Source organism: Malaclemys terrapin, chromosome 2 (genome assembly GCF_027887155.1).
Source record: "Malaclemys terrapin pileata isolate rMalTer1 chromosome 2, rMalTer1.hap1, whole genome shotgun sequence".
In the NCBI taxonomy this organism is placed as follows: domain Eukaryota; kingdom Metazoa; phylum Chordata; order Testudines; family Emydidae; genus Malaclemys; species Malaclemys terrapin.
In genome coordinates this window covers 31,573,573-31,593,076 of record NC_071506.1, presented here as the reverse complement: position 1 = coordinate 31,593,076, position 19,504 = coordinate 31,573,573, and the positions used below count along the sequence as shown (strand labels likewise).

At 43.1% G+C, this 19,504-nt stretch overlaps 1 protein-coding gene across 3 annotated transcripts in view; it reads left to right on the top strand.

Annotated features, from left to right (window-relative positions):
- EBAG9 (estrogen receptor binding site associated antigen 9) overlaps window positions 1-19,504 on the top strand; it is a 44,934-nt gene that overhangs the window by 13,607 nt on the left and 11,823 nt on the right. Inside the window, exons 2-5 of one of the 3 annotated variants that reach the window (XM_054020250.1) lie at window positions 6,031-6,128; window positions 10,208-10,338; window positions 15,100-15,224; window positions 15,353-15,511. In XM_054020250.1, coding sequence (XP_053876225.1) covers window positions 6,046-6,128; window positions 10,208-10,338; window positions 15,100-15,224; window positions 15,353-15,511 — 498 coding nt within the window. In that variant the 5' untranslated portion in view covers window positions 6,031-6,045. Of the gene's footprint in view, window positions 1-6,030; window positions 6,129-10,204; window positions 10,339-15,099; window positions 15,225-15,352; window positions 15,512-19,504 lie in introns of all 3 variants that reach the window. The other 2 variants (XM_054020249.1, XM_054020252.1) reach the window with 2 other exon arrangements.

Here is a 19,504-nt window from a genome sequence, read left to right as displayed (position 1 = left end):
CACACACAGTGTGTGTCTCTGTCTCTGTCTGTCTGCGATGCTGTCTCCCCTCCCTCCATTCCTGCTGCCTTGTAGAGTGTGAGTGTTAACCCTTGAGGGCTCGGCCAATTGCTAGTTCATCATTTAGCAGTAAGGCATTTCCTGGGAAATATTCCACTCTCTGACTCCTCCACCTCAACCAAGCTTCACAATCATCATCACTGTATACCAGTATTAAATTGTTTGTTTAAAACTTATACTGTGTGTGTGTATATATGTGTGTGTATGTATAATATATAATCTTTTTGTCTGGTGGGAAAAAAAAATTCCCTGGAACCTAACCCCCTCATTTACATTAATTCTTATGGGGAAATTGGATTCGCTTAACATCGTTTCGCTTAAAGTTGCATTTTCAGGAACATAACTGCGTTAAGTGAGGAGTTACTGTACTGCCCCTGTTTTTGGGTTCCTGTCACACACACATCATCTGTCTAGCACTCCTTCCTGAGAGTTGGGACGTCCCAGTCCAACTGTTTAGCCCGTTACCTGTGCTGACCCCTCAGGTTCCCTTGTACCTTCAATACACTTTCCCCCAGAACTCCAGTTGTGTGGGTGTTCTGGGCCTACCCATTAACTCTTCAAGGGCATGTGATAGGTGTCACATACAATAGACAAGAGGATTCTGAATCACAATTTCTCTTACTTAGTTATATGAGAAATACAGAGATCTATACAAAAATAGTAAACCCTACATGTATTTCCCTGACTTATTTTCCTCACCGCTCCAGAGCATTCTTTGGGCTGGAGGTCAGAGTCTTCTGGGGCCGTCCTTTACCTGCAGCACATGGCTTGTCATTTCCATCATTCCAGCTCTCTTCCCATCCCCCACCCCCAGTCAGCTTGCTTTGACCTTGGTTAGTCCCACAGCTAAACCTGCTGCAAAACTCCCCTGCTACAAAAGCATGCCTGTCTGTGCAGCTCTCCTGCCCCAAGATACCTGAGTGGCTTCAAGTCCCTCAAGTTTATGTATCTCAATAACTTAGGGTTACCATATTTTGAGCCTCCTAAAGGAGGACACTCCACGGGCCCACGGCCCCGCCCCCAGCCCCGCCCCAACTCCGCCCCTTCCCCAAAGTCCCCGCCCCAACTCCGCCCCCTCCTCTGCTTCCCACGAATATTTGATTCGCGGGAAGCCTGAAGCAGGTAAGGAGGGGGCCGGGGGGGGAAGGAAGGAGGTGCGTCTCCAGCCTGGGTCCGCCCGCCCAGCACTGCCGGCCCCCGGCCGAGCAACCCCGACCGCCGAGCCACCGGCCCCCGAGCCACCGGCCCGGCCGACTGCCGGCCCCCGAGCCCCCGGCCCCCGAGCCCCCGGCCCCTGAGCCCCCGACCCCCGAGCCGCCGGCCCCCAAGCCCCCGAGCCGCCGGCCCGACCGACTGCCGGCCCCCAGCCCGGCCGACCACCGGCCCCCGAGCCCCCGGCCCAGCCGACCGCCGGCCCCTGACCCGCCGGCCCCCGAACTGCTGACCCGCCAGCCCCCAAGCCCCCGACCCGCCGGCCCCCGAGCCCCCGAGCCGCCAGCCCCCAAGCCCCCAGCCCGGCCCGACTGACTGCCGGCCCCCGGCCGACCGCCAGCCCCCGAGCTGCCGGCCCCCGAGCCGCCGGCCCGACCGACCGCCGGCCCCCGGCCCAGCCGACTGCCGGCCCCCGAGCCCCCGGCCCAGCCGACCCCCGGCCCCTGACCCGCCGGCCCCCGAACTGCTGACCCGCCAGCCCCCGGGCCCCCGGCCCCCAAGCCCCCGGCCCGGCCGACCGCCGGTCCCCGAGCCCCCGAGCTGCCGGCCCCTGAGCCGCCGGCCCAACCAACCGCCGGCCCCCGGCCTGGCCGACCGCCAGCCCCCGAGCCCGCGACCCGCCAGCCCCCGAGCCCCCGGTCCGGCCAACCGCTGGCCCCCAACCCGCCGGCCCCCAAACCGCCGACCCGCCGGCCCCCAAGCCCCTGAGCCGCCGGCCCCCGACCTGGCCGACCGCCGGCCCCCGAGCCCCCGGCCCGGCCGAGCCCCCGGCCCGGCCGACCACCGGCCCCCGGCCCGGCCGGTCCCCGAGCCCCCGAGCCGGCCGACCGCGGGCCCGCATGTCCCGATTTTCCCGGACATGTCCGGCTTTTTGGGATTTCCCCCCGGATGGGGATTTGGAGCCCAAAAAGCCGGACATGTCCGGGAAAATCCGGACGTATGGTAACCCTACAATAACTGGTTCCTTTGGCCTGCTGCTAGTAATTTTTCACTCTCCAAATCTGAACCCCATACAGACAAGCTGAAGGAAGTGGCTTCTCCCCAATCCAACCAACTTTAGCATACTACTGACTGGTCAGACTACAGTCATTAAGGTTAACTACTCTTCGCTATATCTAGTCTGGGACAGGTGTGCTTACAGGCTTGTCAACAGTGGTGAATAGACATAGAGGCATTCTACAATACAGTGCTTTTCATAAGAACAACTTCAAAATATCAACCAGAATTAGTAAATTTTACAAACAGATTCCTCACATTGTTACAAGTCACAACAAATAACTGTGTGTGGCTGAACTTAAAACAAAACAAACAAAAATGCAAATATAAACCTCAATGCAAAATCTTTTTCCAAACATCAGGGTTTTTTTGCTTGACTAGAAAATATAACACACTTCCAAAAGAACTAGTTGTAAATGTTTGAGAGCTGCTGTTCTAATTTCGATGGAATAAACTGGCTAAAGGTGTTGACATAACCCAGTTACTGTCCCACATTAAACAATGTTAAATAAGGTTTGGTATACAGAGACCTGCTTAACACCATGGCAAATACACCATTAAAAATTCTTGTAACCTTTTATTAAAATAAAGAAAAAACAGATGAAGTATTAAGTAAGGCTTTCATTTTAAGAACCTCCCTTTTCACGGAGAGAGGTTTAAGAAGGAATCACCCCCTCTTTGTTTGACAGTCTCTTATATGGTAATGTAATGGCAGGCATTGTCCTTAAGCTTAAATAGCTCTTCACTCTCACTGGTATTTACCCTGCTTATGTATTTATAGAGATCAATCATATCCTCTCTTAGCCTTCTTTTTGCTAGACTAAACAAGACAAGCTCTTTCAGTCTCCTCTCATAAGATAGGCCTCCATTCTCCTTATCTAAAAATTTGTTATTTTTTCAAAGAAGGAATCAGGTTAGTAATATATGAAATAAAACTCCTCTACCTTTTCAAAAGGAAGAATGGCTTTTTAGCATGATGTAGACAGTTGCTGTCTTATGTCCTAAATTTCTGCACATTCCCTGTATCTAACTTCTTCCACTGCAAGGCCATGCTGCCCTCCCCTTCTGTATCTATGCAGCCATGCATTTATCTCCAGGTTGCACACGTCCCTGTCCTTACCCTCAACTGGGAGGATGGGCGAGCACTCAGCCTGCCACCCCAACTCCTTCACCCTTGCTCCCAAAGCTCTGTAGTCATTTCTAATCTGCTCAGGGTCATACCCGGCAGTACCATTAGTGCCCACATCGATGAGCAGCATGGGGTAGCGGTCAGAGGGATAGATGAGCCTCAGCAACCTTTCAGTAACATCTCGGGTGCGGGCTCCACGTAGGCAGAATATCATCTCTGGTCGGTAGCTGGATGCCTCCATCCCCCGCAGAAGGAGATCCCCAACCACCACCACGACCACCACCCTATGTCTACTGTTCATGAGTCTCCCTGGTTTGGGGAGCAAGTGGTTCCTCTTCTTCAACCATTGGGGTCTGCTCCTCAACTCCTGTTACTAGTATAGCATACTGGTTCTTGATCTCAATGGACAGGGGACCCAAGGTGGCAAGCAGCCAGTCTCCTCCCTGCAGAGCAGGGCTTCTCTGAATCTGCTTTTTTCACATGTAGTCGGCTAGCCTCCTCCATCCCAGACATTCCATATGCATCCTGTCAGTGAAGTCTTCATGCTCCTGGATGCTACACAGACAAGCCACCTCGTATCTGCATTAGGAGGAACTCCATTAATGGACACCTCTTATACCAAGTGGTTCCCCCACCTGGCTTTCTTTGGCAGGGACATGCAGGTGACTTTCCCAGCAAGTCAGGACCGGGGCCTGGATAGAAGCTTCCTGGGTCAGGATACCTCTCTGTCTGGCAGGCCCTCACCGGTACAAGCAGAGGAAGATGACATGCCATTTTCCTTCCTTTGAGGGTTCTTCCATGCCGAGTACCTGCAAGTTGACTGATCCTAATTATAAAAGGTCCATTAAAGTGAAATTTGAACAGAAGAAGAAACTGAGCAATAATCCTGAGTTTTTGTTCCTTGTTTATTAGCAATTACAATTGCAGATCTAAATTTCAACCCCAAATGTGTGTGTTTGGAAGAGGCCTCAATTGATTACATAAAATGATGGGGAATTGTTTAAGGAAAATCACAAAAGACAGGACAGTTGCATTGAGGGTGTTGTAAATTTTTAAAAGACCTGCCCACCCAGCTCAGCTTCAGTCACGTGTGGTTTTTAACACACATTGGATTGGGTAGTCCAAAATATGGTGGTAGGCTGTATGCTGAGACAGCTCTGTTTGCCAGAAGCTGGCAATGGGCGACAGGGGATGGATCACTTGGTGATTACCTGTTCTGTTCATTCTCTCTGAAGCATCTGGCATTGGCCACTGTCGGAAGACAGGATACTTGGCTGGATGGACCCTTGGTCTGACCGTTCTTCTGTAATGGTGTACTGGTAACTAGGGCAGATACAGTAAAATGATGGGCATAACTAGTTAGTAGATGAATTGCAAACTTTTAATCGTGGACTGTGTGTGTACTGTTTTCTGTTTTGAGGACTAAATATGCTTCCGAAGCAAATGATGTAGTATGTGTTTTTGTGTTTTATTTCATAAATCTTTATGGCTTTTTTTCAGTGTGGTCTGAGTTGTTTCTTTTTCTTCAGAAAAATATATTTGGGGGGGGGGGAGTGGAGGGATCTAGGGGAATACTCATATACCAGAGTTGTAGTGGCTCATTCCAATCTACATTCTGTAACTCATGAAAATACATTTGTTAAGATCAATTTGGTATACTCCATCTAAAGGTTTTGGAGAGACTAGAACCCTTATATTAGTACCATCTCTGAGAAATGACGGTTTCTGAGGTGTTCTAAACTGTTTTAGCCAACGCCAAGGCTCTAGCCCAGTTTCGTGACTTGGTTACAGCACAATCCTGTCCACAATACATACACCTCTACCCTGATATAACACGACCCGATATAACACGAATTCTGATATAATGCGGTAAAGCAGTGCTCGGGGGGGGAGGGGCTGTGCACTCCAGCAGATCAAAGCAAGTTCGATATAATGCGGTTTCACCTATAACGCGGTAAGATTTTTTTTTTGGCTCCCGAGGACAGCGTTCTATCGAGGTAGAGGTGTATTTTAACAGTGCAATTACCAAAGGGACATCCATGTCTGTAGTGTAAATGGGGGGGCCTGTTAGGATCGTTCTTTCTTATGATGGTAAAGTCAATTGCTCAAGGTGGCATCGTGCTCTCCAAGGGCCAACTTCTGTGATTAGAGTTCCTATTGCAGTTCATAGGAACTGTGTGAGCATGTTTTGGCTGCAGCTACCTGTAGTAGTAATAATAATCATATCTAAAATAGATTGGTTGTATAGAGTTATATTACAATTATTTTTAAACTGACAAATATGTTCGCTCATACAGTACTTATGTGATGGTATTTTTACATATTTTTTTTTGTTTGCCTGAGTATCCTGGGCCCCACCTTCCCCTCTCCCCCCCGATTATTTATTTGAAGGACTTGTTATATGACTACTACAAAGTCAATAAAATGTCATAATGGATGACAAATAGTACGTACATACTGTGTATAATGCATAGACTCCCCCCCTCACTGGTGTAACTCCATTGTCTTCAGTGGAGTTATTCTTGATTTACTAATGGGTAAGTGAGAAGCTAATCAGGCCTAAAAGCTATGTAAAGATGTATTATGCATCTGGGATATTTTAATTTGAATTTTTTGGTTGTTTTTTTTTACAGGCAAAGTTTCTCGCCATGGCCATCACACAGTTCCGGCTCTTTAAAATTTGTACTTGCCTGGCAGCAGTGCTGTCCTTCATTAAGAGGTTAATATGCAGGTAAATAACATGGTTTCATGTATTAAACTGTCTATTCTTTTGTTTAAATACAAGTTGCTTCTAATCTTTTCCTCTCCCCTTAGTTATTTGCATAGTTCTTAACTGCAGAACAAAGCCTAGGTGTATGATAGTTAAACTGTACTCAAACCTTTCATCTTGATGTTCATTTGACATTCAAAATTATGGAGTGCTCTAATGTGAGTAATTGGACTATGTTCTACATCTGTGTATACATAGTATGGTTTATAACACAACAATACTGGCTGTCTCTTATGCCTATTTTTAACTTTTTTTTAAAGCATGTTTTGAAAGTTGTCTCCTAAAAACATATCTAAAGAATCTGTTCTCTGAATTTCTGGAAGAAAACACCCAGTCTTTAGCTGAAAACCTCCTCAGAGCAGAGTATACACTTACCAACTGTCAGGGTTTTTTTAAATTACAATATCAAGTCCACAATTATTTGTCACTAGCTTTCCATTATAAACCTAATTGTGACCCTCCCACTTTTGTTTGCCAAAACCAAACCAGTCTATCTGAAGCTCCTCAAATGGCCTTCTGCCCATTAAGGGCTTTTTTTAAAACTTGGGGGTAAATTGTACAGGTCTGTAAGAGATGAGACTAAAAATATCAGTTAGAATTTATTTGAAGAAAATTTTAAAATGTTGTTTCTTTGTGATATGTCATATGTGAAAAAGTATGGTTGAGATACTTAAAATTTGGCTTATTCTGTTGTCCTCATGACACCTAGGTTTTCTGGCTGTCTCATCATGAACAGGTCAATGAAAACCTCTGCTTAATATGCATTTGCAGTCAAGAAAGTAAAGAAAATGTTAGGATGCCTCAGCACTGGGATAGAAAGTGTGGGGGAAAAACTCACTAGAATCATAGAAGATTAGGGTTGGAAGAGACCTCAGGAGGTCATCTAGTCCAATCCCCTGCTCAAACCAGGACCAACCCCAACTAAATCATCCCAGCCAGGGCTTTGTCAAGCCGGGCCTTAAAAACCTCCAAGGAAGGAGACTCCACCACCTCCCTAGATAACGCATTCCAGTGCTTCACCACCCTCCTAGTGAAATAGTGTTTCCTAATATCCAACGTGGACCTCCCCCACTGCAACTTGAGACCATTGCTCCTTGTTCTGTTATCTGCCACCACTGAGAACAGCCGAGCTCCATCCTCTTTGGAACCCCCTTTCAGGTAGTTGAAGTCTGCTATCAAATCCCCCCTTACTCTTTTCTGAAGACACTCGGTATGTTCCCTCTTGGAATAGTTTTCATATCTGGTCACCACAGCTAAAAAGAAATACAGTGAAAAGTGTGTGGTGCGGGTATCAAAGATCAATGACAAAAACGATGAAGTATGGATAAACTTTAATATAAAAGAGATTGAAAAGACAGGGGTTGTGCTTTAGAGAGGAATTAAATAAGAGGGGACAGGTTAAAGGTATACAAAAGAACAAATGGTATAGAGAAGGTAGATCAGACATTTCTATTTACCTTTTCTCTCAATACAAGAATGAGAGTTATTCAGTTGAATTGATAGGGAGCAAATTTAAAATTGATAAAAGGAAACACTTTCACACCACACAAAGTTAGCCTTTGGAACACATTCCTACCCCATTTCATTGAGAACAACGGTTAAGCACGGTTCAAAAAAGGATTGGACATGTGTATGACTAACAAGAACATCCGGAGTTATTTTAGGAAGGACGTAAAAAATAAAGAAAACCAGAAGAGAGAGAAACCCTCATGCTTCAAGGCATGAGCCAACTTCTGACAATGGGGTAAGGAAGAACTGTCTCTATGAGCACTGTCTAAGGGCTTCTTGCATCTATTTCTGAAATATGTGATGCTTGTCACTGTTAGAGACAGGATAGTAGTCCAGCTAGAGGAATGATTATATTCCTATCTTTTGGAGCAGAGCCTTTTAGAGTTTTGGAAAAGGTTTTAGAGCAGGTTGCAAACTTAAACTTCAAGGAAAGTTTTAAAAAAAAAATCTATGATGTTTTACAAGCACGCTATGTTCACAAATCTCATAGGGTTCCTGGCTATGTTTCATGCAGACCTTTAGCTGTGCAGGAGCAGAGTGAGGCAATGAAACCAAAAGTCTCTGGTCCTATAGTAGGACCAAAGAGCCACTTGGATTGGGGTTCCTGCAAAGCTGATAGAACTCCTGAAATGGTTAAATACTTGCCTAGAAATGTTTCTGAATTCTGCAGGAGTAGAGCTTCTGATGAAACTTCCATTTTCTCCCTTATTGAAGTGGTTACCTTCTGGGGAAAGACTTCTGTAATCGCTCCACTCACTTCTGCTATGCATGAATTCATGTAAACCTACTCAGTCTATACATAGATCACATTATTTAACCCAGATTAGAAGGTTGATTTATATATTCTTTAATTTGTATGTGAAGATATTATATATGATTTTTTAAAAAATCAGTACAAAGGTAAACTTAAAATGGTGTTTGGGGGGAAAAAAATCCTAAAACAAAACAAATACCTCTATACAAGTTCTAGTACGAAAATATCAGGCCAAAACTTTTTGGGAAATCCTCAACTCAAAATCTAGTCAGTTTTAAAAAGAGTTTGTTTAGTGTTAAGTGTTTTTTCCTCTCTCCTTTTGCTGTGTGAGAGTCACATAAAAAGGGAAATTAAACAAAAATGCCTTCACATACACATGTCAACATAGAGGAAAAAATAGAGAAATAACATATTTTAATTTCTTTATTTATAGTAAGATTAGGAGCTACTTGTAGCAATAGTAGGTGCAATTCTTTCAGAGAGAAGTTTGATTTTCAAGGCCCTGATCCTAAAAGCATATGCTTAACTTCACTCATGTTGTAGTGAAGTTGATTGAACTACTCATATGTTTAAAGTTAAGCATGTGTTTGTTTGTAGGATTAAGGCCTAAATTGGGGTGTCCTTTTAAGCTATTTAAGGATGTAAATAGATATGTAGTTATTTTAAAACAATGTTCATTAGTTGTTTTTTTTTAATTGAGTTGGAACACTGTCAGATGGTACTCTTTAAATAAAAACACCTAAATATCAGAAAGTCTAGAAGTGCTCAGTCACGTTTCAGCCTTTGTTCTAGTTTCCTGACTTTCAAAAGCTTGATTTAAAAAAAAAAAAAAATTGTTTGTTTGTAACTGTGACATTGAAATTGATCAATGTCTGTTCACAACCTTAACTCTGTTGGGCTATGGGGGTTTTGTTTTGTTTTTGTTTGTTAATCATTATTGTGGGTGAAACCATTGTTGCTTTCTTCATCAGTTCCTGTGCATTGATTTTCACCATTGGGTTGGATTATTTTTTCCAATAGACTGTGAAAGCTACTGCAGCCGGAAATCTGGGTTTTCCCAGATCGTAGGCACCCAACTGCTGTGAATGGTAGGGAGCAGCTACCTGTACAAGTTCTAGTAAACATATTTTAAATTCTAAGGCCTTGATTCTGCAAAGAGAAACATGCAAGTGGACCCCTGCCTCTATCTAGAGTCCCTTTGAAGTTGGTGGGGCTCTGCATGGGGACAGGAGTCCATCCCATTCAGTTGTCTTTGCAGTATTGAGGCCTAACATAATTTTACTGAGAGTCAGTGTATTTTGTGGGATTTTTTGTTGGTATTCCATAAATCAAACTTAATTATATACATCAGGAGAAGTCAGTTATTTTTGTCAAGGTCCAGATTTCTTGGTCAAGGTCCGGATTCCAGAAAAAATAATACAAAAATGATGATGATGATAAGTAAATAAAAGGCATCTGGATTTGAGCCGCGGTCCGCCTGTTCACTACCCCTGATGTACAGTGCTCGATTGGCCACTCACTGTTCATCCAAACTATTATTTCATATACTGATGATCGTAGAGATGGCCAAAGCATTTAAAGAAACTCTCAGCACATTAAAAGTTTTAATGGTTGAAGAGGCACTAACACCATTAAGGATGGATTGGTAATACTGATAAGTCAAGAGTCCAGTGCTCTGGTTTTTGTCACTCCTTTTAATACTGTGTTGCTACTTGAGTTTAGGTGGAAGCACATTTTAAATGTTCTCTTCCTTTGCTCCATCCTACTTTCTCAGCAGGAGTGAGTGTTGTAATCCAAGAGTGACATTTCAATTGGAAAAACCCTCAGGATTTGTGCTGAGCCTGCGGGCCGTGTGGAAATCCAGTGCACACAAGCTGGAAAATGGGGATGCACTTCCATCACTTACAAGTATGTCTAGAAGGGCGTTTAAATTAGATTGTAGTGGTGTTTGGTGTCTACTAAACAGGGAAGCTCCCGCAAGACTTCAGCTTTTTCTTTCAAATGTTGACTTATTTTCCCAAAATAAAAAGCTTGTGGAACTGGAGAAAAAAATTGATCTTTTGCAAATATGTGGGAGCTTGTGTGTCTCATGGAGTTGCTCTTTGACCTTAACTGTAAAGTCTGAGAGCTCAAAGCATTGGAAGAAGTTATGTTAATGCTTATATTTAAAAGGGTACTACCAACTTGTGTTTTTTTTTGTTTTTTTTTTAAACTGGACTAACTTAAACAAAGTCACTCTTCTCATAGAGGGTTTTTCAAGTAGAGTGCTTAAAAGAAATTATAAGCGATCTTTCCGCTTTCTTGCTGTGTCCATAAGGGTCTTTTGGGCAAAATGAAGAACAACAGTATTAACCATATTTGGGCCCACCCCAACACCCTTTTCTCTTCTCACTGTTCATACATCAGATGCTGTCTCTTCAGTTTCAAGCCTGGTCCTGTTACTGGTAAATGCTCTCCTGCAGTGCCTAGAGAAAGGTACACATGTGAACTCTCCAGATCAGGACATCAGTAATGCAAATGACTATCAACAAAATAGTGGAACTGATTACATGCATAATGCTGTCACATGCAGGGGCGGCTCTGTTTTTTGCCACCCCAAGCACGGCAGTCAGGCGGCCTTCGGCTGCATTCCTGCGGGTGATCTGCCGGTCCCGCGGCTTCGGTGTACCCGCCGCCGAATTGCCGCCAAAACCGCGGGACCGGCGGACCTCCCTCAGGCATGCCGCCAAAGGCCGCCTGACTGCCGCTCTAACAGCGACCGGCAGGCCTCCCCCCGTGGCTTGACGCCCCAGGCACGCGCTTGCTACGCTGGTGCCTGGAGCCGCTCCGGTCACGTGCATAAAATAAACAAATTAGAGAAAAATAGAGAAAAATATATTTTCTAGTCTTTCTATTATAGTAATTTCAGGAGCATGTGTACCAATAATAGATACATTTCAATCCAAAAACCTAACTTTTCAAGCTGGTGGTCTCCCATCTTAATACACTACAGTGGGAACTGATAGCACAATTTTTTTTCTAAAATGTTGCCTATATTCTCCCTGCATATAAAGGATAGAAACAGGAACTTTGAGCATGTAGCACTCAATCTAGCAGCAAATACTTTCCTTGGCTGTAAGCCTTTTGACTGTTCCCTAATATGTCCTTTATATTGGCTGCAGAATACTAAATTAATCAGTTCATGGTCATTGGTACAAACAGTGGATTCTCAGTCTGTGCCCAGTTTGCCTGTCATGTATTATAGTGAGTGAGGGTCTTAAGACTGATATGTGGATTCACTGAGCAATGCTCACTGAGTCCTTCGGGCTCTTTCCCCAATTATTTATCCATCCAGCACTAGGAAAGAATTTCTAAAGGAGCAATGGCCTGAAGCTTTCAGGCTCTATATGGCTGACTTCAGAAACTGATCTCTCAACCGGAAAAGGGAAGAAAAGACTGTATAGCTCAAAGATCTACTCCACACCATCCCATGTTTTACTGTCCGTGTGAGGAAAATTCAGACCTATAATTCTTCACTGGTGTGCAACAGTGGAGGCTGTAGTGTAAATATAAGGGCTTGTTTTTATTTCAGTTTAGTGCACAATGAGCTGGGATGTGAATCTATAGCACGCCAGTCTGCTGCACACTAAGGGACCATCTGGACGCTGCTGCCATGCACTAGAACAGTGGTTCTCAGCCAGGGGTACGTGTACTCCTGGGGGTAATGGGAGGTCTTCCGGGGGTACATCAACTCATTTAGAGATTTGCCTAGTTTTACAACAGGCTACATAAAAAGCACTAACAAAGTCAGTACAAACTAAAATTTCATAGACAATGATTTGTTTATACTGCTCTGTATACTAGACACTGTAAGTACAATATTTATATTCCAATTGATTTATAATTATATGGTAAAAATGAGATAGTAAGAGTGTGCCCTGAAACTTCTGTATTTTTATGTCTGATTTTGTAAGTATTTAAGAGAGGTGAAACTTGGGGGTACACAAGACAGATCGGATTCTTGAAAGGGGTACAGTAGTCTGGAAAGGTTGAGAGCCACTGCAATAGAAGTTTCAGACAGCAGTAGATCAGAGCACACTATAGAACTTCTAGTGTGTGGCAGCAGTGTCCACCTGGCCAGCTAGTGCACACCTGCTGCTGTGCTATAGACTTGCTGTGCGCTAAATCGCCATATAGACAATCAGAGCAGAGTTAAATGACCGTGTTGAAAAAGCTGGAACTCTGTCGAAACTGTAACTTCCAATGGTGAAACTACAGCTGTGGTAATATCCTAGTGTAGACAAGACCTATTGATTGATTGTACTGTGGATGATTGTGCTGTTGGAAGATATGAGTTTGATACATGTCTGACAAGTTCAGTCATTTTATTAAAAAAAACAAGCCCTCCAAATAATATTGTATCAGCCACAGTGTATTTGTCCTAACTTGATTTATTGGCATTCTTAAAGAGAAAGTTTATGCAAGGCATGCATTTGGAACGTTAGTTTCCTGCTAGGTTCTTGTAAGGCATTAGTTCCTGTGAAATAGAGGCCCACTGGTGGTTCACTACTCTGTGTCAGCAACTCTCGTCAGACCTGACATACTCACTACGTCTCACACTTTGGTGTTATGATATTTATTTAAGGTGGCATGTAATATGTCATTTGAAATCTAATAACACACTGGTCATTAATATCACTGTGTAATGTTTGTAACAGCACTGTAAGTGACATTATGGATACTGTCTGATATTATATCTTGGAGACTGTTAACAGACAAAGGAGACAAAATAGGTTTTTTTTTTTTTTCTCTATATGGGGTGGGGGGAGAAAATGTGGCAGATGCCCTGTCCAGGAAAGAGGGTTCTGACCTGCTTCCTCTGAGTCAGCCTGTGGCTAACCCTCCTGCAGTTTTGTAAGGGGGGAGGTGTGACCCTATGAGAACCTCAATGCCAGATGGCAAGGGATTCCCTGGTATTCAGCAGTGAGTTTCAGCTGACCTGATCAGCCCAGCATACCCCAACTCACTGTTATAATCTGTATATAAAATGGGTCATGTAAAGTATCATATGTGAACTGGTGACAAAGATCATTGTGAACACTATATGAGGAATTATGGATACTTGATAATATTGTGTTTTAAAGTCTGATCAAAGGGAGAGAAATGTTTTTTTTTCCCCAGACTGGAGAGAAGGCAGCTATCTGTCTTCTATGTAAATTAAGAATGGTGGAATCAAAACAATGGGCACACCATTTACATAGGGGGATGGGAAGAACAGGATGAGATCTTCATGCTTCTTGGAACAGGGTCAATGAATTTTGAGAGAGATAAGCAGAGACAGAAAGCCACTTTGGCATCTTTCACCTAGGAAGACAAGGAAACCAGCACCTTGTACTTTTGTGGAAGTTCCTGACTAAGAGAGAGCCCTGGCTGGAAGGAGGAAAGATTGTTCAAGGAAGATTTCTTACCAAAGGTTGTAGCTTGTTGAGTTAGATCTTAGTCACTAGAAAGTGTGTTTTACTTTTATTTACTTGTACTTGAACTTACATAAAACCACTTTTGAGTAAATAAACTTGTTTTACTTTTAATCTTAAACTATTCCAGTGGTGTGTTTGAATTGGTGATTGTTAATGCCAGTTAAAATAATAAGCTGTGCTTTTGTCTCTTTAAAGGGACAACAAACCTTTTTACTTCTGTGTGTTCCAGAAGAGGACTGGACACTTCAGGGCTGATGGTTTTGGGGAAAATTAGGACTGGGGGTGTGTTGGGGTCACCCTGCAAGTAGTAACCAAGGCTGGTGCAGACCAGGGTAGGGCTGTTGTGTTGTAGGCGGGCTGCTGGGGTCAGTTTGCTGATCTAGGGCTGCACAGCACACAGACCTCAAGGAACTGCATGCTTGTCTGCTAGCTCTTGGTATCTGGGCAGTAAGCCACAGCAACAGAGCATATAAGGCAACCAGGGTTACAGGGCAGGTGCTGACACAATCTCTCACTTGTATGGGTTGAACCCCAAATGGTCACAGTTTTTCATTCTGTCTTCTAAGGAAATTTCCTGGTATGATGGATAAAACTGCAGTACTCAAAATGGTGGTACATGTTGAATACCAGTGGTGAATCTTATATAATCCTGTCCTACCTGTCCCTCACATTAGAAATCTAGCAGTATTCTCTATTTTGTTAAGTTATCATATTACAGGGAAACTGTTAGCTCAAAATATAAATTTGTAAAATTCAAACCGTTTTATAAAACCTAAAAGCTACAGAAGTGTTTCCAAGGAATTTAAAAAAAAAAAAAAAATTCTAAGGGAAAAGTTGTCTTGAACTAACATAGCCTGCAGTGTTCACAACCCAAACATTGAAGCACTGAGAATTTGAAAGTGAAATTGATTATAAATTCCATTGTCCAAGCTGAGAGAAATGCAAAATGTGTAAAGCAAGAGTATAAATAGTGGAAAGTAAACTGAACTTCTAAAATTTTCTTACTAACATCACCTTAAATTATTAAACTGAAATTTTTTTTTCAATATTAACTTTGTTTAGGGAGTCCCATTTTAATCCTATTATCAACATTGTATTAGAACCACTTCTTGGGTTATTTCTGTTAGTTATTGATTTTAGCCATGATTTTCATCAGGTTCCTTTCTTCCAGTAGCTCATTTAGCCTGCAGCAGCTCTTTTCTTTCTAATGTAGTGCTCATGTTCTCAGACCTTGGAGGAATCCTACATTTCTCTTTCAGGTCTGGAAGAGGACGAAAGTTAAGTGGAGACCAAATAACTTTGCCAACTACAGTGGATTATTCATCTGTTCCTAAACAGGTAATGTCTCTAAAGGGCTGGGTGATGTGGAGTAAAACAGCAATTCTACTAACCCTGTTGAACCAGTAAAATATGTTCTAATCTTTCACAAGTCAAATGCTAAAGTGATGTTGTTCAATTGTATTCAGTCTGAAGTAGAAGATTGGACTTCATGGGATGAAGAAGCACCAACCAGTGTGAAGATTGACGGTGGTAATGGGAATGTAGCCACACAACAGAATGCTTCAGAACAACTGGAGCCCGATTATTTTAAGGACATGACGCCAACTATAAGGAAAACACAGAAAGTAGGTTTCAGTCATGCAAATACGCTTATTAAATCAATTCATGAAATTTGAAATAATTTGTAGGTCAATTATAAATAGCAGAGTTTTCAGGCAAAAATTCAGCAGCCCCATTTCTGGTATCTAATTTGGATGCCCTAGCTGATGTGTTTTGGGGATTTAGATTATTCCTGGGGGAATTCTGCGCCAAAACATTTAAAATTCTGCACACAGTATTTTAAAATTCTGCAAATTTTATTTGTCAAAATAACACTCTATAATCATGCCAGTTTCAATTATTTTAGTAATTTATTTCAAAATTCCTGTCAGCAAGTATGTCTATAACAGTACACTCTCTCTCTCTCGCTCTCTCTCTCGCTCTCCCTCCCTCCCGGGAGTAGAAAGTTAAAGAAACTCAGTTCCTATTTTTCTGCCCCTTCTCTCCCCCCCCCCCCCCCCCAAAAGCCCAGACTGGGGGACAGACACTCATACCCCTCCCTCCCAGAGACCAGCCATGGGGCCCTCCCCAGCCCAGACACTCGCATCCCCTCCCCCGAGAACCCAGCTACACACCCCCCAGTCCCAGACACTCTCACCCTCTCCTCTCCTAGAGCCGAGACACAACCCAGATAGTCTCACCCCCTACCCTTCCAGAGCCCAGCTGTGGGGGTCCCCCAGCCCAGACACGCTCACCCTATACCCCCCCCTCCCCCCCGAGATCAGCTGCAGGGCCTCCACCTCCAGCCCAGACACTCTCACCCCCTACACTCCTAGAGTTCAGGGATCCAGAGGGAGAAACAGCCTGATGCTGGGTCCTGGACTTGCACAGCATTTCCCATATGCTGCTGCCCTTCTTTCTTCAGGGTGTGCCAAAAACTGCAGCTGCTAGGAACCCTCCAGTTCCCTCCCCCCCCCCCCCCCCCCCCCTTGTCTTCTGTCTGCAAGCTGGGCTCTGCCAGGTACAGCGGTCCCTAGTGGCAGCCAACATCTCTGCACCATTAATTTCTGTAAAATTCTACATTGTGCAGTGGTGCAGAATTACCCCAGGAGTATTAGATATGTATTTGCATTGTGCTTCTCTCCATCAGTTTTATTCTGCTTTCTGATGTGGAACTGAGAAGAGATAGGAAGATATGGGCTAATCTTGCTTTTGTCAAAGAAGGTGGGGTGCAGGGCTGGCTCCAGGGTTTTGGCCACCCCAAGCAGCCCAAAAAAAAAAGTCACAATCGCGATCTGCGGAGGCAATTTGGCGGAAGGTCCTTCGCTCCAAGCCGGAGTGAGGGACCGTCCGCCGAATTGCCATTGAATAGCTGGATGTGCCGCCCCTCTCCAGAGTGGCCGCCCCAAGCACCTGCTTGACAAGCTGGTGCCTGGAGCTGGCCCTGGTGGGGTGGGAGGGAGAACTTATTCCATCAAGGAAATCCAGGTGGGTATGTTCTACTGTTTTTTAAATTCAAGCAGTGACTTGAAAGTCCCTTAATCAGAGTATATTCTGGGAAGCATGGGTGGCGTGGAGTGATACCGAAATAAAATTTTGAAATACATTTTTCTGTAATGGGTATCAAGAGATTTATGCACAAATATTTTAGTTAATGAGAGATTTGGGTCTGTGATGAAAATATACAGTTCCAGACATGCCTGTCTAATACAGAAGTTGTATTATAAATAGGGCTGTTGATTAATCGCAGTTAACTCACAAAATTAACTAAAAAAAAATTAATCGCGGTTAATCGCAGTTTTAGTCACACTGTTAAACAATAGAATACCAATTGAAATGTATTAAATATTTTGGATGTTTTTCTACTTTTCATGTATATTGATTTCAGTTACAACACAGAATACAAAGTGTACAGTGCTCACTTTATATTATTTTTATTACAATTATTCACACTATAAAAATGATAAAAGAAATAGAATTTTTCTGTTTATCTCATACAAGTACCAAAGAAATCTCTTTATCGTGAAAGCACAACTTACAAATATAGATTTTTTGGTTTTTGTTACATAACTGCACTCAAAAACAAAGCAATGTAGAACTTTAGAGCCTACAAGTCTACTCAGTCCTAATTCTTGTGCAGTCAATTGCTAAGAGAAAAAAATTTGTTTACATTTACGGGAGATAATGCTGCCCGCTTCCTATTTGCAATATCACCTGAAAGTGAGAACAGACGTTTGCATGGCATTTTTGTAGCTGGCACTGCAAGGTATATAAGTGCCAGACATGCTAAAGATTCATATGCCCCTTCATGCTTTGGCCACCATTCCAGAGGACATGCTCCATGCTGATAATGCTTGTTAAAAAAATAATGCGTTAATTAAATTTGTGACTGAAATCCTTGGGGGAGACCTGTATGTCTTCTGTGTTTTACCCAACTTCTGCCATATATTTCATGTTATAGCAGTCTCACATGATGACCCAGCATGTTGTTCATTTTAAGAACACTTTCACTGCAGATTTGACAAAACGGGAAGAAGATACCAATGTGAGATTTCCAAAGATAGCCACAGCACTCAACCCAAGATTTAAGAATCTGAAGTGCCTTCCAAAATCTGAGCGGGACGGGGTGTGGAGCATGCTTTCAGAAGTCTTAAAAGAGCAACACTCCGCTGTAGAAACTACAGAACCCGAACCACCAAAAAAGAAAATCAACCTTCTGCTGGTGACATCTGACTCAGATGATGAAAATGAACATGCGTTGGCCTACACAGCTTTGGATCGTTATTGAGCAGAACCCATCATCAGCATGGATACACGTCCTCTGGAATGGTGGCCAAAGCATGCAGGGGCATACGAATCTGTAGTGTATATGGCATATAAATGTCTTGCAACGTCGGCTACAACAGTGCCATGCAAATGCCTATTCTCACTTTCAGGTGACGTAAACAAGAAGCAGGCAGTATTATCTCCTACAAATGTAAACAAACTTGTCTGAGCGATTGGCTGAACAAGTAGTAGGACTGAGTGGACTTGTAGGCTCTAAAGTTTTACATGGTTTTATTTTTGAATGCAGTTGTTTTTGTACATAACTGTACATTTGTAAGTTCCACTTTCTTGATAAAGAGATTGCACTGCAGTACTTGTATTAAGTGAATTGAAAAATATGATTTATTTTATTTTTACAGTGCAGATATTTATAATAAAAAATAAACATAAAGTGAGCACTGTATACTTTCTATTCTGTGTTTGTAATTGAAATTAATATATGTGGAAAATATCCCAAAATATATAAATGGTATTCGAATATTGTTTAATAGCACGATTACTCATGATTAATTTTTTTAATTGCTTGACAGCCCTAATTATAAAGAGGCTGCACTGCTATTTTGAGTAATTATTCGTCTTTGTAAATACTCTGTTCTGCCCCAGTGTTTAGGTTTGTTAGCTAATATGATAAAACTGCATATCAAAACCATACAAGCTGTCTGGGCATTTCTTACATTAACATAAAACATTTGACTAGTCTCCTGGGAAAAAAACGGAGGTGTTTCAGTTGAAGAACTGCACAAAACTGCACTTGACAGTACTGTCAATACATTCTCTAAGGGTTATGTCTACATTCAACCTGGAAGGTGTAGTTTCCATCTTGAAGACACCTGTACTAGCTCCAATCGAGCTAACATACATAAAAATAGAAGTGTAGCTGTGGCAGCCCAAGCAGAGTAAGGAGCTAGCTCCCCCTAGTATGATCCCTCCAAGACACTAAGTACCTACTCATAGCTGCTATTCCCTCATGCTGATTCTACACTTCTATTTTTAGCACGCTAGCTTGATCAGAGTTAGCATAGACATGTCTCCTCCAGCTGGAAATTTCACCAGCGTGAATGTAGACATACCCAAAGTTCTATTGTTTCAGTTTGCTTTCTTCTGCAAATGGTGATATGTCTTCTGGGCAGTACTTGGGGAACTCCCCATATCTTGGTAGGCCTTTCCTGACACATCCTTGAGAAACGTGAAAAGAGGAATACATGCTTTTTCTTCCTAGCTCTGTTTATTTGGTGATGTAATCAATAGCTTGG